At 55.7% G+C, this 20,247-nt stretch overlaps 9 protein-coding genes across 9 annotated transcripts; 4 read left to right on the top strand and 5 right to left on the bottom strand.

Annotated features, from left to right (window-relative positions):
* Positions 1–1,219: 1,219 nt before the first annotated feature.
* On the top strand, positions 1,220–2,779 carry TRAVEDRAFT_46327 (uncharacterized protein; the record flags this gene model as incomplete). The annotated part of the gene is made up of 3 exons (XM_008038227.1): positions 1,220–1,359; positions 1,413–1,672; positions 1,725–2,779. 3 exons carry the CDS (start codon positions 1,220–1,222, stop codon positions 2,777–2,779), a joined length of 1,455 nt encoding a protein of 484 aa, XP_008036418.1.
* Positions 2,780–3,015: 236 nt separating this feature from the next.
* Positions 3,016–3,948, bottom strand: TRAVEDRAFT_71243 (uncharacterized protein; the record flags this gene model as incomplete). The annotated part of the gene is made up of 2 exons (XM_008038947.1): positions 3,016–3,781; positions 3,846–3,948. 2 exons carry the CDS (start codon positions 3,946–3,948, stop codon positions 3,102–3,104), a joined length of 783 nt encoding a protein of 260 aa, XP_008037138.1. The 3' UTR covers positions 3,016–3,101.
* Positions 3,949–4,474: 526 nt separating this feature from the next.
* Positions 4,475–6,184, bottom strand: TRAVEDRAFT_46325 (uncharacterized protein; the record flags this gene model as incomplete). The annotated part of the gene is made up of 11 exons (XM_008038226.1): positions 4,475–4,715; positions 4,794–4,846; positions 4,903–4,951; positions 5,009–5,024; positions 5,076–5,216; positions 5,386–5,431; positions 5,484–5,581; positions 5,642–5,657; positions 5,819–5,979; positions 6,033–6,067; positions 6,132–6,184. The coding sequence occupies 11 exons, from the start codon at positions 6,182–6,184 to the stop codon at positions 4,475–4,477; spliced, it is 909 nt and encodes a 302-aa protein (XP_008036417.1).
* A 471-nt stretch (positions 6,185–6,655) lies between these two features.
* On the top strand, positions 6,656–9,017 carry TRAVEDRAFT_64290 (uncharacterized protein). The gene is made up of 4 exons (XM_008038946.1): positions 6,656–7,057; positions 7,132–8,312; positions 8,369–8,808; positions 8,861–9,017. The coding sequence occupies exons 2-3, from the start codon at positions 7,158–7,160 to the stop codon at positions 8,780–8,782; spliced, it is 1,569 nt and encodes a 522-aa protein (XP_008037137.1). The 5' UTR covers positions 6,656–7,057; positions 7,132–7,157; the 3' UTR covers positions 8,783–8,808; positions 8,861–9,017.
* A 273-nt stretch (positions 9,018–9,290) lies between these two features.
* Positions 9,291–11,049, bottom strand: TRAVEDRAFT_46323 (Aldo/keto reductase; the record flags this gene model as incomplete). The annotated part of the gene is made up of 13 exons (XM_008038225.1): positions 9,291–9,406; positions 9,472–9,602; positions 9,661–9,708; positions 9,773–9,968; positions 10,024–10,038; positions 10,094–10,169; positions 10,237–10,274; positions 10,330–10,396; positions 10,449–10,553; positions 10,608–10,697; positions 10,754–10,790; positions 10,849–10,972; positions 11,028–11,049. The coding sequence occupies 13 exons, from the start codon at positions 11,047–11,049 to the stop codon at positions 9,291–9,293; spliced, it is 1,065 nt and encodes a 354-aa protein (XP_008036416.1).
* Positions 11,050–12,107: 1,058 nt separating this feature from the next.
* TRAVEDRAFT_46322 (uncharacterized protein) lies at positions 12,108–12,910 on the top strand (the record flags this gene model as incomplete). The annotated part of the gene is made up of 4 exons (XM_008038224.1): positions 12,108–12,113; positions 12,165–12,240; positions 12,301–12,667; positions 12,724–12,910. 4 exons carry the CDS (start codon positions 12,108–12,110, stop codon positions 12,908–12,910), a joined length of 636 nt encoding a protein of 211 aa, XP_008036415.1.
* Positions 12,911–13,157: 247 nt separating this feature from the next.
* Positions 13,158–14,450, bottom strand: TRAVEDRAFT_28408 (uncharacterized protein). Its single transcript, XM_008037975.1, has 3 exons — positions 14,367–14,450; positions 13,822–14,315; positions 13,158–13,756 (listed from the first exon to the last, which is right to left on the bottom strand). Exons 1-3 carry the CDS (start codon positions 14,429–14,431, stop codon positions 13,431–13,433), a joined length of 885 nt encoding a protein of 294 aa, XP_008036166.1. The 5' UTR covers positions 14,432–14,450; the 3' UTR covers positions 13,158–13,430.
* A 786-nt stretch (positions 14,451–15,236) lies between these two features.
* TRAVEDRAFT_119212 (cytochrome P450) lies at positions 15,237–17,658 on the top strand (the record flags this gene model as incomplete). Its single annotated transcript, XM_008038945.1, has 14 exons — positions 15,237–15,369; positions 15,424–15,521; positions 15,578–15,669; positions 15,724–15,767; positions 15,837–15,934; positions 15,999–16,177; positions 16,244–16,491; positions 16,545–16,611; positions 16,677–16,871; positions 16,931–16,960; positions 17,013–17,246; positions 17,301–17,333; positions 17,406–17,434; positions 17,495–17,658. The coding sequence occupies 14 exons, from the start codon at positions 15,237–15,239 to the stop codon at positions 17,656–17,658; spliced, it is 1,644 nt and encodes a 547-aa protein (XP_008037136.1).
* Positions 17,659–18,220: 562 nt separating this feature from the next.
* Positions 18,221–19,795, bottom strand: TRAVEDRAFT_46319 (uncharacterized protein; the record flags this gene model as incomplete). Its single annotated transcript, XM_008038223.1, has 2 exons — positions 18,221–18,565; positions 18,626–19,795. The coding sequence occupies 2 exons, from the start codon at positions 19,793–19,795 to the stop codon at positions 18,221–18,223; spliced, it is 1,515 nt and encodes a 504-aa protein (XP_008036414.1).
* Positions 19,796–20,247: the final 452 nt, after the last annotated feature.

Here is a 20,247-nt window from a genome sequence, read left to right as displayed (position 1 = left end):
TCGAGTGCTTACCCAGGGTCCCCACTCCTATCAGGCCAGCCTACTATGTCTCGCGCGGCACGGCCGGCGTTAAGGAGAACTTGCAAGAGAGGTAAACAAACGGAGGTAAAGATCTGCATCAATAAAGTCGTATGAATACAGTGACCAGATTAAGTACAGAGGACCTTCCTGCATCAGTATCAAACCAGCATCGTCGACCAGTCGCCGTCACTGGCAAGCGCGGACTCAGTGAGATGATTCGAAGGCGCTCGTTTCTCGCGCCTTCACACCACGTGGCATTATTTAACTAGCATAAGCGGCCAAATAAGCACTGTTCGATATCCGACATGCCGGGCCCTCCTCTCTCTCCTACATGCACTCGACTTCTCTTAGGTTTGTGAGCTCGCTGACTCGCTTAGACCTGCTGCTTTCTCCTAGCTGTATCTCTGTGAAATGGCTCCTTGGATAGTTCGTGGGTTCTCATTATTTCTGTTAATGAGCTAGCCATCTACAAAAACTTGCCCTCGAAGGATAATTCGCTTAACGACACGAAGTCTACTGGACTGAGAACGTACTGCCCCTCGTAATCTTAGATGCAGTCCTGTTTGACGCTGTTGATGGACCGGAGCGTCATGGAGTCCTCATCAGGTATGTTTCTCAATATCCTTTCGAAGCACTGTGTCCTTTACAGTGGAGTCCGCGACCCTTAGATGTACGAGGGCGCACAACCGGTACCGCTTTCTTCTAGAAGGCGGATCTTTTTCAAGGAAACGAAGAGCTTGGGAGCTCGGGTCTGAAGGAAATTATCGGTGTGTGAGCGAACACCCTTAGGTTGTCAACATTGTATCGAGCTCGCTTTCCTACTACCAACGCTGCCACCCCACCCTGTCGGCATCATAAGCCTTCTGCGCATGCAGCCACTGCATTGCACGCCATAGTGAATGTCTCTTCTGCCGCGCTATTCACTTCACGGGCTCACCACCCTCTTCACCGCGAGTAGTAGGCGCCACCTCCCCGGGAAACACGTCATCCCGGAGAGATTACACAGTACAACTGTCGGCGTGTGGGTCACCGTGTCGAATGCTACTCCCATCTCTAATTACAGTGCGTACAGATCTGCCGGAGCATTGACGACATCGTAGTTCTCGCAAAGGGAATCCCTGTATCCCAAGCGGTGTTAAGCACGATCGGAGCCCGAGCAACAGTGCCTTAGTTCTCTGCCTGATCATTGCGAGACAAGATGCCCTCCAACACTACCATCCCCGACGCCGCTCACCGTCTTCGCACGATTCTCACTGACAACGTTCCATATTGCAGCGGCACTTTCGTGGGCCAGCCGCGAGACTTCCTGCTGTACTACGGCAAAGCTGAACAAGTTGGGTCAGTATCTTGATAGCTATCGCTAGTACGTCGCTCTCACTCCTTCTTCGCAGTCGGATAGACCTGGCCAACGGTACAGTCGATGAGCTCGATAGACTCGCCGAGGCGTGTCAACCTGCGTCCTTTGGCGTCAATCAAGAGGACGTCTTCGACGAGTCGTATCGCAAAGCTGGCAAGCTGGACCTCGATTCTTTCGTACTCGCATTCAACGCCGACACTCATACGAGCATGCTTGATGCCATACGCTCCGGCCTGTTCCCCGGAACCGATGACAGGGCGATACAAGTTGAACTGTACAAGCTGAATGTATACGGTACGTCGAGCCTCTGAGTAGGCCTTGACTTGCGCTGATCGCACTTGCCCAGGAGAGAATGCTTTCTTCAAATCGCACAAAGACACCCCACGCGCGGAGAACATGTTCGGATCCCTTGTCATCGTCTTCCCCACCCCGCACGTCGGGGGCGCACTCATCCTGCGACACGACGGACGCGAATGGGTCTTCGACTCTGGCAAGCTGCTCTCAGACCCCAGCCTTCCCCCCAGCATCGCATACGCCGCGTTCTTCAGCGACGTCGACCACGAGGTCACGCTAGTTGAATCCGGACACCGTGTGTCCGCCACCTATAACCTCTACTTCTCACCTTCGGGAGCTGTGCCCGCGTCTGCAACGGCGACGAGTTCCGCAGCTGCGTTGCGCGTACTGCACCCCGTTGGCGAAAACCCATCCGAGGTCTCCAGCGCGCTCCAGGCAATCCTTGCAGAACCGGCGTTCCTGCCAAACGGTGGCACACTCGGGTTTGGTCTTCGTCACCTGTATCCGTTTCCCAAGACTTGGAGCGATGGTGACGTGGAACCCCTCACGAGCCTGAAGGCCTGGCTCAAAGGGAGCGATGCCGCGTTGCTGCACGCATGCCATGCGCATGACCTGCACCCGGCACTGCAGCTTCTGCACGAGGAGGAATGGGATGACAGACGTGGTCTTCGCTCGACGCTGTTCCACCGGATGCCGGTGGTCGACTGGGCCGGAGAAGGAGAATGGATAGACCGGCAGTTGTTGCGCTACTACGGCGCGACGCGCATGTATCGTGTCGACCCGTTCGAGACTGCGACGCCGGAAGAGGGCCGCGAGCTGAAGCACATGACCCGGAAGGCTGAGGAAACCCCAGAATCTGGTGAGGAGTATGACCCGGACGACACGCTCCCGAAGAAGACCGCGACGGTGCATATGCTCACGAACGTCACGAGTAACAACCGAATCAAGAATACCTATGCGGCGTACGGCAACGACGCTTCCATGGGCATCATGTACGTGGGCATGTGCCTCATCGTCGATATTGGGCCAGCGGGCCAGCGCGACAACGTGGATGCCGACAGGTGGAGGATTAAAAGGAGCGGGACCTCCGAGGTGGAATCGAAGTAAATGCACCGCATCACCTGTGCGTTTGTGAACTGACTTGGAAGGGCGCGACAACGGCTTATCATGTACGACAGTAACCCTGCATACTCACTTGAAGTACAAATAAATGCCTCATTGCTCGACGAATGTCTCGACCCGGCTGAATCTAAATCTGTAGACTGCAGTCGTGACGGAATCTAACTCGCTTGCTGTTGTACACTCAATCAGGTTCACGCCGCGGTCGAATCCAAGCCATGTCGTTCGTCATAACATATGAGAGATATAACATACACCGATTCCTTCGCGTTCAGCATGTTCATCTTAGATACTCCTCCTTTCGCACTTCCTACTCCTCATCAGACAACGGGTCCAGATGATCCCCATCGTCCAGCGGGACATCGACGCCCCTCGTCTCCGCCGGCAGCCCCAGCTTCTCCCGGACCCGCGCGAAGTCAAGATCGTTCGCGCACGCCCCGCGCGGCTCGCCATCGCTCCCATCCAGCACCGCGTCGATGTACTCCTTCTCCGTGTCGTACAGCCGTCCAAGCGGAGACAGCTCCTCGCGCGCGCGATCGACGATGCAGTCGAGCGCGTACTCCGCGGACCCGCCGGCGTCGAGGAACGCAGCGAGGTGCTCGCGCGCGGTGGCGTCGAGCTCCGAGTCGGAGGCAGTGTCTGCTGAGGCAGCGCGGAGCTCGGAGAAGCGTTTGGTGAGGTCGGAGACGGTGGGGAAGCATCGCGCCTTCCCGTTTTCGCCTGAAGAAGATGTGGCTAGTTCCAGCGCCACCTTGAAGGCAGCGGTGTACCCGCGATAGATCGCGTCGCCGGTGTTTGAAGACGCGTCCGCGTCGCTCTGAGTCTCCGGTGGAGAGGTGCTAATCTTCGCGCGGAGCTCTGACGGGAGGTAGTAGAACGCGACGTCGATCTGCGCGTAGTCGATTGGGAGGGTGCTCGTGACGTCGTCTGGGACACCATCTTGTGTGTCAAGTAAAGCCTTCGCGAGCCCGTAACGTAGCTCCGTCGAGTCTGTAACGATAAGGCTCAAGGTAAGTTTCCATATGTATGGGCTAAGGTAACAAAAGCCACCCACATTCGAGACGTTCGCGCATGCGCGGCGAGAGCCAGCCTTCGAAGCACTCGCCACACGTGCAAGCCGATCCTGAAGTCGAACCCGGCGCGTTGGACTCTGACATGGTGCTCTTGTTGGATATGATTGGTTTCTCGCCTATATGTGCGTCTTCGGAGCGATATGCTGACGTTTCGTGCGTGCGGTGGTGAGTGAACGTTCGGAGGAAGCAAACGGGCGGAGACAACCTCTCTCAGCCACCGGTTCCAGCCACTTGAGCTATTGTAGATTGGCGCTGGCTAGATCCCGATCGACGACGCCTTTGTGGCGCTGCGCCGCTGCCCTGGTGTCCAAGCCACCAAGTCTGCGACATGCCCGAAGATCGAACGATAGGATACGAAATCATCCTGAGATATCGTATTACGCGTGGACATGTGGTGCACAATCAGGATTTTAAGCCACATAGCATGTACCGAGTCCCCACTAGGGTGCTCGAAGTCGACCAGTGAAAGTCTGCTGTCAGGCTGACGCTACAAGTAAGTAGTCCACATAAATTGAGATTATCGTACACTATCATAATAGAGGAATATGTAGACTGTTAAGAAAAGCCGGTCAACGACGAAATATGCTTGTTGAAATCGGTCGCGCGCACCTTATTCCACCGTGCGCACGGTCTTGCCCGCATCCTCCAGCTCATACGTCTCCGAATCCATCGCGGGCCTAGCTAACCGCTCGTCTTGAGATACCAAAGGGGATCCAAGGGTTCCAACGACACGCGCAAAGTTGAGCGAAGTAGTGCGAGAGGAGACATCGTTGTGCGCATCAGAAGCCGTGACGTCTGCATTCGCTTCTTGCAGTTCGAAGAGAAACCGTGAGATGAGCACGGCAGTGATCCTGGCCATAGCACGTCATTAATTCATGATTCGGCGAGCTAGAAATGGCATAGGCGTGCTGAAGTGTGCATCGACTTACGGTTCCGTGAACACCGTGACGTAGCTGACCGGCGAGATGCTATCGCTTGCGAGCTGTAGGAAGGCACATCAGCAGTAATTGATCGGATGAATGCGCGCGAAGCACATACCGACACAAGTGTGAAGGAGAGATGGAGAGCGTTCAAGATGGTGAGGAAGCTATCACAAGGGCACCTCAGTCGCAGAAGCTGACGTGTAGAGACGAGTATAATTCACAGGAAGTAGATTATGCCTATCAGGGGGTCAGCCTTGAGCGCACTACGAGGAGGTGTTGGCCACTGACCGTATTCAAACAGCACAGCAGACAAAGTACGCCCGATGCCGCCGTTGAGGCGGAGACCCCGCATGCGATACGTTGCCGCCCATGTGATGATGATGACGAGCACATCGGCGGCGATCATACACGTTCGGGAGACGATCGTCACTGGAGATTAAGTCAGGGGATCAGTGAGCAGAAAGTCACAGAAAGTAGAAAGCCGGAGGTGCCGCACATCTGCACAAGAACGTTGTTAGAGAATGAAGTAGTTAGTGCCTGTCACACAAGTTGACTTACCGATGCACCAAATAATCTGGGATGAGGAGCACGTTCGAACATCCATACGTAGGATCATTGAAGCCGATGAGCCAATGGTATTGTGTCTGCAAGTCAATGAGGCTCTCGGTGAGACAGAGGAATAAGAAGTTGACGCACCAGGTTGACGGCAATGGCCACGGACGATAGCAAGAACGTTGTTAGTCCTAGAATGATACTCGGTCCACTGAGGGCGTATGCTCTAAGTCCTGAGAACGCTGCAATGTGCGAAATCAGCATGCAAAGCATTTATAGTAAACAGGAACTCTGTAACGTACCGGCCCATGGGACATACTGCAGTACTTGAATCGTTTGAGCGATATACGTGAGCGCAGAGCAGCTTTGTCCGAAGATATATGAGCTACGCGTCTCAACATGAGGTGCTCCGCAGTCTTACTTCTGCGTCAAAGAAAGTCAGCTGGTAGATTACTCGAAAGCAGTGCCGTGATGCTCACCTTATCGCTCATTGGTGCATATCCGCACATGTCCACAGCGTGTAAGAGCAAAGGGATGTATCTGTTTGTGAGAAACAGAGTCGTCGCGCCCGTAAACTTGCGCTTCCAGAACAGATTCACCTCGCGATCGAGAGTCGTCGCGTATTCGAAAAACAGCAGGGCTGATAGGACCTTGTCAGACAAGCGACCCCATTGACTGTCAAATTCGCCGCACTGAGGGCTACATCTCCGCAGAAATTGTTGACAAATCTATGTGCGTTTCCATTAATCTATACTCTAAACTTTACACATCCCAGGTGACGTGCTCACGTACATGCTTTGAGCGAGCTCAATCGCTTCTGCAGCGGCGTCTGGATCGGCTGACATGGTGAGGTTCCGCCTAGAGTGACCTTGAGGGATTGTCACGGTAGGTGGGCAAGGTCCACTGGGTTATGCGGTAGGTTTGTGGCTTTTAAAAGCCGCATCCAACTCTAGCTGCGCGGAAGCTCAACTTTGAACTCAACTCGTGCAAACTCCAACTTTCATCAGGACGGCTGGCAGGTCCTGGCAGGTACTCATCTAAGCCGTGATATCAGATGTCTATGGAGGATGCATGCGACCGAGACCCGAATATTTCTAGGTGCCGTACAGCTCGAAAAGCGTGGAGCAGGTATGCACAAGGCTCAAACAGTGCGACGAGTGCAGAGTCAAAGGGAGGGCAGCGTCAATCGTGGCGCTCCCGTGGGCGCTAGCTCCGGAGGATGCCGATACCCCAAGCGGTTCAATCGGCGTTCGGCCCGGGCCTTGCTTCTTCCACACGTACTGCGCAGCGCGACTCGCGACGACTTTTCCGGACTCGCAAGCGCGGCCAGCGCAACGATGGTCACCTCTCTCAACGCCGTCGAGCACCACTGATATTGCTAGTGGGGATCCGAGGCGTAAATCGACTTGACGGTGATCGGCGTCTGGCGGCAAATCGGATCAACCGTCGGAGTCCGTCTCTCATAGCAAGTTGATACAAGCGTCCTTCAAAATCGGAGACGCTTTGCAAACTTCCCCCAAAATCGACGACGTTTTGCAAGCGTCGCTCGGAACGACACAGGGCGTCACTTAAAACGGCCCCAGAGTCTCGCCGGGGACCGCCTAGGAAGCGCTTGATCAGCGTATTTAAGGCCGCTGTCCGAGTCGATCCCCGCAGGTTTACAGACCCACCGGCCCCATCCCCACTACAGTTCCTTAGGTCGAGCACTCCGGGCACGCGTATGTTTTCTTCTCGCATTTACCACCATATCTGGGTCCACCATGGACCATTCAATGCTCACGACATTGTACAGGTCGTGTCTAGAGGCCAGGAATAGCTATGGCTGCTGTTCCACGTCTCCGACTGCCAAACGAGCTCCTGCATATGGTCTGCTCCCTGGCCAGTCAGTCGGATTTGCCTTCGCTTGCGCTAGCCGACAAGACCTGTAACGAGATATGCACACCTCTCCTCTACCGGACCATCAACCTCTACGAATACGACACGGCCCAGAAATGCGTCAGGACCCTCGCCGCCGACCCATCGGCACTCTTCCTCAAACGGAACCTGGCGTCTCTCGTTCGCACCTTCCTGCTTCAGAGCTCCTGCCACGAGGCTCTCCCTGGACAACCACATCCCACTTTCGATACGCTCCTTATCGAAAGCGTCTCGCGCATGTCAAACATCCAGACCCTACGATGCATGGAAGCCAGAGACTGCTCAATCCACATCTGGGCGCAACTCCTCCTGAAGCCGCGCCCCGCACTCCGGTCTATCGAGCTCTTGCTCATCATGTCGTCCAACTCGCCGCGGACCGCGCGAATGGAGCAGCTCTTCCGCCAGATCCTGAGCAGGCGCTTCCCCGTTCCCAGGCTCTCCGAACTCAAGTTGCACGTCCCTCTCGAGCTCACCCCAAGCATGATCGCCATCTTCCGCGCCGTCATCACGTGTTGCGCTGGGACTCTCCGCAGCCTCTCGGTCACGACGCTGAAAAGGGCCCTCTTCCAGCTCATCGTTCCGCCGCTCTCCACGCTCCCAGCTCTCCAATACCTCGAGATTCAAGCCCAAGCGCTCCAGATCCCCGAGTTCGGCCATCTCTCCACAGTCCAGTCGCTCTGCGTCCGCCAAACGATGTGGCGGATGCGCGACGACTTCGTCGTCCCGCCTACGCACTGGCCCGCGCTCCGGGAACTCTCATGCTTTCCCGACCTCGTATCTGCGTTCCTCCCCCCAGAGGCGGAGACCCAGCGCCCCATCTGCGCGCTCCGCCTGTCCGATGCCGCCTACAAGCACAACGGCGGAGACTACTCGCCGGACATGACGCCCTACTGGCGGGACAACCTGGACGCGGTCTCGTACGCGACGTACTCCACGATGCCGCTCCTGCACTTCGCCTTTCAGGCCAATAAGCTCAACATCAAGCGCTTCGAGAAGCTGCTGCCGTACATCCCCAGCATCGAGAGCATCGTGCTCATCCTCACCTCGTCCCCGAAGCCCGTAAGCCCGTCACTGTCCCCGACCCCGACTCACCGCTAACCCCACACCCCACGCAGGCGGACGTGCTCGCGCTCGGGGACGCGGTCGTCACGCGCCTCCCGCGCCTGCACACGCTGCTGCTCTCCGACGCCGCGTACAAGTACGGCGGGCAGAACCACGCGTTCCGCTTCGCGCGCGACCTCGCGCTGCAGCGGCGCTGGCTCGCGGCGTTCGCGCGGTGCTCGTCGCGCCTCCGGCACGTCGCGTTCACGACGGAGTTCGAGTGGGAGAGGGGCGCGGACGGCGCGTGGTACCCGACGGAGCTGCCGAGGGACAGGCCGGTGGATTTTGTGGAGAGCGATGCGGACGATAGCGATGACAGCCTCGAGCCTGACGAGGAGGAGGATGGAGATAGCATAGGCAGCATCGAGGAGCATGGGGCCGATTTCCAGGAAGGGGACGAGGGCGAGGCTCCCGCTAACGAGAACTAGTCCCCTGGGTGTGTCCGCTCTACCAGGTCCGTTATCTCAGATTGCGGACGCAGCTTCGCTTTGCTTACCTCCCGCTAGTGCAGCTTCTCATCTTGCGCCACAACGCCGGCGCCAGTATTCTACACCAACCATAATGAGACCCGATCGTGCTTCAACTTTTCAAAGCGATACCCAAACCCCTACAATCATCCCAATCTTACCTGCAACTATCGCTCGCGCTTTTTACATTCCCCATACCCATCGCTTCATTGTTTTGCCCATACGAAGTCCCGCGAAGTATATGGATTCCGATTCGTACTCTATACTCTGAGATAATGGATGCATACGTCGCCCAGCTGCTCAAGGCTGAATTCCACGTTTCTGGCAACTCGCACGCCCACGTCCGCCGTTTCACAACCAGCAAATCTATCGTGATAGGCTATAGATGTAAGACACAGTCTACATCGAACACACACTCATGCTCCTCCAAGGGGGTCCCCACTTCATGACAAAACACGCGCTGAGAACTCTACACGACACCCGTCTTGTGCGCCTCCGGACCCAAGTTGCCGGCAACTGCTACTGGCTTGTACGGCTCCTCGAGGTACTTCATCTCCTCCTCGGTCAGCTCCACATCCAAAGCGCCTACCACATACCAAACCAACCATCAGTATACGACTCGAGCCATGATGTCACTGAAGCCCACTGACCGAGGACGTCTTCCAGGTTCGACAAGTTCGTCGTGCCGATGATGGGCGCGCTCACGCCGGGCTTAGCCATGATCCACGCAAGCGAGATCTGCGCCATGCTGGCGCCCTTCTTCTTCGCCAGCTCCTCGACGCTAGCCATGTACGTGATCAGCGACACTGCGCGCATACACGCATCCAGCAGGGGCGTACCGGTTGACGATGTCGTCCGTTGCGGAGTTGTCGTAGTACTTGAGATACCTGCAGTCCCCGGATGGATAGTCAAAAAACACCCCGCTATCCAAACAGAACGAAGGACACGCACGCGTCACTCTGCGCGCGCTTTGAGTCAGCGCCAAGCGGTCGAGCGAGCTTCCCGCGCCCGAGCGGGGACCAGGGGATCGAGCCGACGCCGAAGAGCTTGAGCGTCGGGAACATCTCGCGCTCCTCCTCGCGGTACAGCAGGCTGTAGTGGTTCTGCATCGAGATGAATGGGGTGAGGTTGTGCGTGATTGCGTAGTCTGGCGTAGGAAGTTAGCCTCGTGATTAGCGTGTGGTAAGAGATGGGCCACGTACTCTGCATCTGGTGGACTAGCGCGCGCCGTAGGTATCATCCACATAAGAAAATCAGCAATGTTATACGCACACTGGTATGCGTAGCACGAGCTCATCCCGATGTACCGGACGTAGCCTGCCTGGACGACGTCGTGAAGCGCTTGCATCTACGGAGGTAATCGGGTCTGGTCAGAAAAGAAACGCAAGTGCGGCCAGACAATCATTAGAGCTCACGGTCTCCGCAATTGGGGTGTTGTAGTCGAAGCGGTGGCCTTGCACGAAGTGCCGTCAGTCACAATCATGCCGAATGCGAGGCTGGTCGCCTACATTGGAGGAGATCGATATACTCGACTTGAAGCCGCTTCAAGCTCGCCTTCACGCTGTCGAAGATGTGCTAGGCGTCACAAATCAACATTGTGCTTCTCGCAGACTGGTGTACAGCGTACCTTCCTGCCAAGCCCCTGCTGATTGATAATGCCCAGCTCCGCGAGCTGTTCTTCACTCTTGACGAATGTGAAGACGGCCGGGTCAGGATGCACAGCAGCATGGAGCTGAGAGGGAGTGATGAGGTAAGTATCGGGGCTACGTGTGCGACAAAGGCGTACCTTGGTCATGATCACGAGTTCCTCGCGCGGGAGGTTGAGCTGCTTGATCGCCTTTCCGAGGATGATCTCTGACTGTCCATTCGAGTATACCTGTCCACACGCACGTTATTTTCAACACGGCGTATGTGCGTATGGGTGCTACTCACGTTTGCGGTGTCGAAAGTAGTGATACCATGCTCATAGCTGGGCCGCTTAGCGTGAGTCCCGTGTTGGTGGAGATTGAACGGCTGGGTAGACCTACGCGAACTTGATGTGCTTGATGCCCTCCTCCTCGCCGAGAACCCACTGCTGCCATTCGGGCGAGCCGTAGGACATGCAGCCAAGGATGATCTTGGAAACCTTCAGGCCAGAGTTGCCGAGGCGAACTGTACAATTCCGTCAGACCGGTAAGGAAGCCGCCAGTCACGGTAGACGACATACCGTATTGCATTTTCGGAGTCATGGTGTACGTGCTTGGTATCTGGTTTGAAAGAATGCGCGAGGATGTCGACGAGTGAGCGGTGAGATGCTTCCGGTCTAGTGCTATGGGGTTTTAAAACCATATAAATCGGCCGTAGCATTTCCATCTGGAAGCACTTACCAATCTCTACTTCTGAAAGCTCACAGGGATCCCGAGGCCATACTTACAACGGACGGCGATAGCATACGCTAAGGTATGGTATGACGGCTCTCGGCGTCGTGGCAGACTGCGTGCTGACTGAACTCCAGACTTGCCGAGAGCTTCTCCGGTGGTTTGGAAGAGCCGCATCACTCCATGACAGAACGTAAACATGACGCATTAACAGGGACCAGATATCACCTGTTCTCCAACGTGTGCCAACAAAACCGACACCAAAGTCGAGGGTGGCGACGAAGCGGCAGGGATGAAAGAGACGGGATACAAGCGCTGGAGCTTGCCGGAGAGACGCTCTTTGATCAGGCGCCCAAAGAAGGTTTTGCCTCGTTTTGCACCTTGCCCTCCTCCTCCAACTCGTCCGAGTCCTTTGTCGAGTTATCCCACCTGAGGCCTGAGAGGTCTCTATAACGTTCCATCATACCATCTTCCACTACGTGAAGTAATTGACCGATCAGCCAACCCTCGCCCCGCTTCCCTGCTGCAAACTTTCTGCAAGTTACCGGAAGTTCAGAACGTGAGGCGCGACGATGCCGTTATTCACAGGGCAAGGTGAGAACTCGTAATGAACCCTGGCGTATTGCCAGAGGATCATTTTTGTACTGATAATTGGCCGTAGCATGGTTTAGTCCTCGCGTACCGACATCCGTCCGAAAGGCATGGGGTAAGTGCTTGCTCACCCGCCGAAATTATTTCTCCAATGACCACACCCAAGCTGCTCACGGCGGCACCGATGCGGGGTCTCATGGAGACCGAATGCAAGCTACCTATCTTTTCTGCGACGGAAACGACGATCCATGGTTTCCAAGGTAAGTCGTGCATGGCTGCGGAGTTGGGCTCCGTGGTAGACTCTTGTTGAACGCGCAAACAGGCTATATCGACGATCGATGGCTGTAAGAAAGCCTTCTCGCAGTTTTAAAATGCAGATCACTGACTGTATGCAGGTTTTCCACTGGCTGTGGGTCACAGCCGTAGTCAACGCCCGTTTCCGCGTGTCCATCTCTGCCTACGCCATCGATGGTACGTAGATTGCCTCGTCGCAATTGATTGTAATGCCTATAGTTTTACCATAATCGACAGAGCACACGGTCTTGGACCTCAGCGAATGTCCTGCACCCGCATATAGCCACGGTCCTTCCCGTCAAATTGAAGGCGCGCGCGTACAGCAAGTCGCGAACGACTGTGGCGGCCAATCTGACACCTCGGTCGCATCCCACGCTCATATCTCTAGGAAAACCGTCCGCGTCATTGACGACACGAACGCCGATTCCGAAGCTGACTGGAACGCCAGTGCCGACTCCTCGTACCGCAAACGAAAGTCGGTGCCTTTCGTAGACCTGCGCGCTGTGACAGAGAAACGCAAGGCATCCACGAAAAAAAGGTCGCGGCGCATGAAGGTCGCGCTGTGCGCATCCGGAAAGCCGAGCAATCAGGTGGTATCACCTCGGTGAGTATTCGCTCTGAATTACAGATATCACAGTGCGAATCATTGACGTATCGCAGGACGCATGAAAACCTGCAGATGCCAACTGGTGTTCTTGTCTCTGTGCCTGGGCCTCGACCTTCGCAGGCTCTCTCGGTCGCTGCTGCCCTAGAGTCTCTCAGCTACGTCTCCGTTCAGCGCACGACACAGTTCATCCCTGGGGCGATCTACGAAGGCAAAGAGTTCCGGTGCTTCTACGTGCGATGACTCTGGTGGCTGTCTTACCAACTATGTCTGTTCTCTCTATGGCTCGTTTGTCGCTTTCGCCGCTGTATCCTCCCTATGTATGCGCTCTGTATGCTACACGTCACCGATGATGTATCCGTGCCGTCTGGTGTATGCATAAACCGCCTCATGTCAAAATATGTCGGTAGCGATGAAGAACACTAACGCTGCTCAAACTATATGTGTGCAATCGTATGGTAACTGCTGGTACTCCGGTGGGGTATGACGGTGATCAATGTATGCGATATCCAGGTTTATCAGTCTCCGAAGAATGTGGAGGAGAAGGTACTGCACAGAAGAGACTACGTAATCGAGCGGCCCATACGAAGTCGGAGGATACTGTAGTGCCTCTCCAGGCGACGAGCGGCCCACCAGGACTCCGGGGAGAGAAGAGATAAGAGATCGGTATTTGCCCCTACCTGCTCAGGGAGCGATAGAAGCTCTAATGTGATTGAGCACTGGTTGGTATGGTAGTGATTGCAGGTGCCGCGAGGAGTCCCGTCTACCTGTTCGCCGTTGCGTCCTGGCTGGAGAGTGAGGACGATCCTGCAGCTGGTTGACTCTTCAAAAACGCGAGGATTTCCCTGGCGATGACTGCATGCATCGCAGAGGATGGAAGGAAGCCGTCCGCAAAGAGCGCAGCCCGTGTTGCGGCTTCGTGCGCCACTCCGGCGGCCAAAGGGTCCGAAAGAACGCGCGTGAACAGATCCCAGGACGAGAACAGGAGCACAGTGGCGTCCGGATGGGCAGCACTGAATGCTTCGGCACCCGAGCGCAGCAAAGGGTTCCAACTTTCATAGGCGGCCTTCGCCCGGGGCGTCTTTGGACCTAGACCGCCGGCGCACAGTGGCCAGTCAGCACACGGCTCCGACACCGCCAAAGGGCTGACTCACCTTTCGGTAATGTATGCGCAGGCGGGACGTCGACGAAACAGAAGTTCCGCGCGCCTGCCTGGTACAGCTTCTCCTGCGCGGCGAAGAGGTCGTCGAGACAGGCCTGCGCAGATGGAGCCTGGAGGTGCAGGTTCCAGGTGCAGTCATTGATGCCGATCCACGTAAGGAAGAGCGTGTCGGATGCTGTCCAGGGAGCCCATGCGGGATGCGAGCCAACGTGGGGTAGAAACTCCTTCCCGACCTGCTTGATCTTCATCCGTGCGACGGTGTCACCCGGGATCGCATAGTCATATACGAGTAAAGCCTTGTCGGGGCGTTGCGCGTTGACACTTCGCACTAGGTGGCCCACCCAGTTAGGATCGTGAACGGTCTGCTGAGTAACCTCGTCGAGACGCTCGCAGGACGTCTCGCCGGGGAAGACGATGCCGAGAGGCTCGTCTGCTGACGGGTTCGAAGATCCTGCGGAGTACCCAACAGAGGAGAAGGAGTCCCCACTGGGCCGCTGTTAGCACATAAGACAATCAAGGAGATAAGACGTAACGTACAAAATGACGAGAAACCTGAGAGAGTCGAACCCGCGCCAATTGTCGCTTATTTGGAGAGCAGGCATTATGGAGTAGCTTGCGCACGCCGCCCAAATCTTTGGTAGTCACTCAAGCTCTCCGGGATATGATATAAGTTTCACCCAGGGCTAACAAGGAATATAAGGGCGGAAAGCTGAGACTGAGTGGTGGTCTGTCGTGGTGGCAGGCAAAAGCGGCGCGCGGTCGCTATGGGCGCTGAAAGTTTGGCGACACAGCCACATCGTAAACTGCCGTCGTCGGCTCGCGCCGCACCGTATGGGGTTGGCTTCATACTTCTCCTCTGACCAATGGGTCGACTCCAAACCCGTCCTGCATGCACCCCGAAGTATCGGCGAAACTCATCCGCGTCGGCGAAAGCGTATACTTGACAATGTCATCATTCAGCATTGCCACGGATGCGGGCCCGGCGTAAGTCGGCGACTCAGCGGTGTTCAAGTGCCATTCATTTGCTAACAACTGTACGATCTGCTATCTCCTATAGGACTGGCAGGACTACACCCGATTGTTTTGTGAATTTCTCTGTATGTATAGCCCACTATGTGACGTATTTGCGTGAGGTTAATCGTTGCTTCAGGTGTACTAGCTTCAATGCGCCTGAAACGTCCTCACCTCGAGTCTCTTCGACCTAACGCCTTGGAGCATCCATGTCTCCAGCCCCCCGCATGACCCGGGTAACGCTAGCTATGTAGATTTGTAACTCGCTTCGTACGGCAGCAGAATGGCCACCACCAGAACGGACTCATGAGATATAAGGGCGAGTCAGCAATACCCTAACGCAGCCTCGCACCCCATCCCATTCCCACACCGAAACCATCTCCAGGATCAAGCGTCATGCTTGTGTCCCTCGCCCAAGCTTGTCTCGTGGGTGGATTCACCTGGTGCCTGTGGAAGTGCTTTGGGCAGGCTCTCGTGAAATCACCCCTTGACAATATCCCCGGTCCTCCGAGAGAGTCCTGCCTCTATGGTGAGTTTAACGAGGGTACGCAATCGGGTCATTTCGTGACTGAGGCATATCCAGGGAACTTGCGACATATGCTCGAGCGTCATGCTTGGCCCGTGTATGAGCGTCTCACCGAGACATACCCCGGGATTGCCAAACTAGCAGGTCCGCTCGGAGTGCGTCTCCCTCTGCATTGCAGTGCGTTGAACTGTGGCTCACCTCACGCGCATAGACCCGTATGCTCTACGTGTTCGACCCTGTCGCGATGCACAATATCATCATTAAGGACCAGGACGTCTTCGAACAGGCTGCGTGGATCATCCAGTAAGTCTTCTTGCAGTGTTGATACGAAGGCACGCTGATCGGTGACATTTCTAGGTCAAACCAGATAGAATTTGGCCCCGGCCTGCTCTCGACGCTCGGTGCGTTTGAAAAGGGCCTTCGCTCACTTTCGTCAAGATGCTGACAGACAGGCTACTCGGGTCGCTTAGGGGATCACCACAGGAAGCAGCGCAAGCTCCTTAACCCCGTCTTTTCTATTGCAAACATGCGGCGCATGATCCCCATCTTCAACGATGTCGCACACAAGGTACGTCAGCACGCGTAGTTACGGAGTCATGCAGTCTCTCACCGCCCCGTGCGGCGTTCTACAGCTACAGAAGGGTATAGAGATGTGCCTCGGAGGGGAAAAAGAGCCCGTCGAGCTCGACATGCTCAACTGGATGGGGCGCACAGCGCTGGAACTCATAGGCCAGTCAGGCCTCGGGTACTCATTCGACCCTCTCGTCGCAGAGTCTTCCGACGAGTTCCTGACGACGATCAAAGCTTTCCAGTAAGTGATCGTTTCACCTGCTTAGTATCCAATGCTCAAAGTCGCTTGTTCTGTCGCGCCGAATAGGCCCACGATCATGCAGCTCACCCTCTTCCGTCGTGCCATTCCTTACCTGCCGGACGTGTTTCCTTGGCTCAAGCGAACATTTGTCGAACGGTTCCCAAACAAGAACGTGCAAAAGCTGCGCCGTATCGTGGGTACGATGCACGAGAAGGCGGTGGAGATCTACGAAGAGAAGAAGCGAACGATCACGCAAGGCGATGAGGCGCTGAAGAGCAAGGTCGGCGAGGGGAAAGACTTGATGAGTATCCTGCGTAGGTCCTCAAACTCCTGCCTGCATACGTGCTAGTCGCTGACTGGACAATAGTGCGAGCAAATATGGCCGCGGCAGAGGACGATAAGCTACCCGAAGAAGAGCTCATCGCACAAATGGCGTCAGTATTAGTGTTGTCGTCTCTATACTGCCTCCGTTCTTACCCAGTGCTGGTCGATGCATCAGGACCTTCATCTTCGCCGCCATGGACACCACTTCGAACGCCCTCTGTGTCACGCTCCTCCTCCTCGCCGAGCACCCCGACGTCCAGGCGAAGCTGCGGAAGGAGATTCTCGAGGCATCAAACGGTGAGGACCTCGACTACGACAAGCTCGTTTCGCTGCCGTACCTGGACGCCGTATGCCGCGAGACTCTGCGTCTGTGAGTCCTGACAGTCACCCTCGTTTGTGGTTAAACCTCATTTGACCATCCCTTTCCAGGCGCTCTCCTGCCACGACCGTCTTCCGCGAGTGCGTTTATTCGTTCATCCGTGCGCCATAGTACGGAACTAAACCTCAGTAGGACCCGCAGCGACACTGTCCTCCCGCTGTCCGAGCCCATAACTGGCGTAGACGGCTCGAAGATTCGCGAAGTACATGTCCCCGAGAATACGACCATCATCGTCGGCATCCTCTCATCCAACCGCAACAAGGCCATCTGGGGCGAGGACGCGCTGGAGTGGAAGCCCGAGCGCTGGCTCAATCCTCTCCCGAAGAGCGTTACTGAAGCGAAGATCCCCGGCATCCAACCAACCTTGTATGTAGATGCGGTTTACCTTCGGAATCATGGAGGCTGACTCGTTGCGTACAGAATGACGTTCTCCGGCGGAGGTCGTGCGTGCATGTAAGTTCCGCTGCTATCGTATCGTCGCACGCTACTTCCCTGCTCTGAGAGCTGATTCGTTGATATGATTAGTGGCTTCATGTTCTCGCAACTCGAGATGAGTGAGTGATATGCGGATCTCCGCGTCGATGTCGTACTTATGCACCGGCTCCTGACACCAGAGGTCGTCTTATGTCAACTGCTCACCAGGTTCACCTTCGCACCCTCGACCAAACCAATTACGTGGAACATATCCGGCCTTACCTTCCCGACGGTCGGGAAAGCTACGAAGGCGTCGATGCCCATGATGGTGGGGCTGTACAGGGAATCAGCCGTGCCTATCTAAGCCATTACTACGGTTTTTAGCAGGTCCTCTAGGAGTCCGAGTTCTAACCGATATCATCGCACCGATCTTACGGGACCAGGGCGTGTGGGTGCATTTCTACGGTCCCGTCTCCGTTTCATCCGAAATCATGTACTCGTACTTAATGTTCAGTGTTTATGCCAACGTCAATGTCAGAGATAGTCGTTCTCCGACTCAGTCGTCGATCTCGGCCTTGTACGACTGGTATGTCCTGGCACACCAATCTTCAGCCTCTTGAAATCCATAAGGCTCTTAGAGATAGCGGTTCAAGAACAGGTAACAAACGCAGAACTGGAAAACTAAACGTACCTTGTAAGGGGCTAGTCTGGTACACGCGATGATGGTGGTTCGAAGTCAGAAACGCGCGCTGACAAGCCTGCGCACTCCGGGGAGTCGAGGCACCCACCCTTTTGGTAGAGCAGAGGCTGGCGAAAACCGAAAACGTATCTGAAGCCTCCCGGGCCGGGCTCTCCCCATACGTCGTGACTCTATGCGTGTATTTGTAACATCCGACATATTGTTCGGGCCCATATCAGATATAGTCCTATTCCGAGCCGTCATCTTCCACGCCACGGTCGTACTCCAAGCCGTCGTCCCCCGAGTCGTCGCCAAACGTATCGCTGTCCGTCACAATCTCATACTCGTCCGAATAGTCTCTCAGCTCCCAGCCTTCTGCACCCCGTACCCACTCCATCATTACCGTGAACGCGATGCGGCGCAGAGACACACCCCGCTGGCTCCATCGTGTCACAATTTCGCACTGCTTCGTCCGGGAGCGTCCAACAGGGGAGTACTGCAGCATGTTGTTCGTTCTGCTGGGCGCATCCGAGAATAGAAGAGTGTGGAGGCGCGGCATCTTCGCGAGCAAATGCTCGACGCTACTATCGCACTGAAGAATCCAGATATTCAGTTCAGATGATCTAACTTGGAAAATGCACTGTGAACATACGTCGAGGGCGGGCCCGCGAACCGTTGCGATGACAAGGGTCTCGAGCGATATGAGACACTCGGATAGAGAGGCGAGCTGCGCCAGTTGGATGTCATCCGAGCAGAAGCTCAAGTGCCGGACGGGCGTGCCGGAAAAGCGCAGGGACTTCAACGAGTCCGCAACCGACCACCAATCTCCCGCGATTCCATCGTAGTCCCCGTCAGCTTCCCAACTAGCGTCATTAAGCTGGATCGTGTGGATGGGGCGCCGCCCGTGGGGGCCGGCACCTGCGGGAAGGAAGACGTGTAGAAACGGATCTTCACAAGAGATCTTCCCCAGGAGCGGATACGCGGAGGGCGGGAGTCTTCCTTTTTCCCGGATATCGAAGTTGAGCACGTCTTCGCCGCCACGCAATGTCAGCGTCTGAACGCGAGGGAAGGCCTTGTGAGGGAACTTGCGGAGGAAGAAGACAGTGACGTCGAGATCCAGGTCTATAAGCATGGGGAATCTAGGAGCAGTGCCAATGATACGTCTGGAGATACGCTCGTCTGAGTCCGACAACGAGAGAGTGCAGATCTGGTTGGAATGAGCTGTGAGGAGTCGCTGGAGAAAGTCGGTGCATGCGAGTGGAAAGTGATGGAAGTGGTTGATTCGGAGGAGGGTGAGGTTGCCGAGGGGTTGGAGGGTACGCTTGAAGCGTCGCTCTTCCTCGAAGGGTATGCGGCCCTGCTCGTTTTCGGCAAGAACCACATCGATCGAAGATATGTTGCCTCGTGACATATGCAGAAAGTCAACGAGGACGTCGATCGTCAGCACCCGAGGACTTCTGAAGCAGAGTTCGCGTAGAGAAGTGAGCCGTGGGAGCACTTGCGAGATACCGGCCTTGATCTTGTCCTCGAAGAAGTGCGCGATCGAGAACTTCGACAAAACATCGCTGACGTGGAGGCTTCGAACAAGACCCACGAGATCCCTGGCGCCGAATAGTTCGTTTTGAGAAGTCAACAGCGTCCTGAGCCACATGTGTGTCGACCGAGGTTCTTTCAGTACAACCGCAGAGTACAGAAGCGGTGAGAGAAACTCATTGAGCCACTTGTTGGCTAGAAGCAAAACGGCGAGACCAGGAGGCCCAGTAAACCTGCCGATTTCGAGCAAGATTTCTGGGGGTGGGCATAGAGCCCGAATATGTGACATAGCAAGTCTGAAAATTTCCCAGAGTGAGTGGGGATGGCTACACTAGCTATATACGCCTCACCTACCGTGTTTGAGTGTGGGCCTACTAAGTGACGTTCCAAGATTGTTCTTTGCCTCCGGGGGTGAATGGGAATGTTATGCCTTGATGTTGAGTCTTTGGGTAACGCGATCCGACGCGCGAAGGATTTCGTCTAGCGTCGCACAGAGAGTGGTGTCAGAGAAAGAGGCAACGGCCACGCCGCCACGGCAGTGGCGAACTTGTCACATCAGACCATAAGCGGCAATTTTGATGGGGCTGCTGCCAAGCAGAGCCAAATACCCAGCTTTGCAACCGAGCATACCGCCACAGCTTGCTCGGACTCATGACTCACTTGGCTGCCGCCGCCGATATGCATTGCACGCCTCTCGAAACGTACTTGCCTTGTGTCAAAGGGGCTTTCTTGACTCATGGC

The sequence above is a fragment of the Trametes versicolor genome, assembly GCF_000271585.1.
Source record: "Trametes versicolor FP-101664 SS1 unplaced genomic scaffold TRAVEscaffold_4, whole genome shotgun sequence".
NCBI lineage: Eukaryota > Fungi > Basidiomycota > Agaricomycetes > Polyporales > Polyporaceae > Trametes > Trametes versicolor.
The sequence above is the reverse complement of the archived record's forward strand: the minus strand, read 5'-3'. Positions and strand labels throughout refer to the sequence as shown.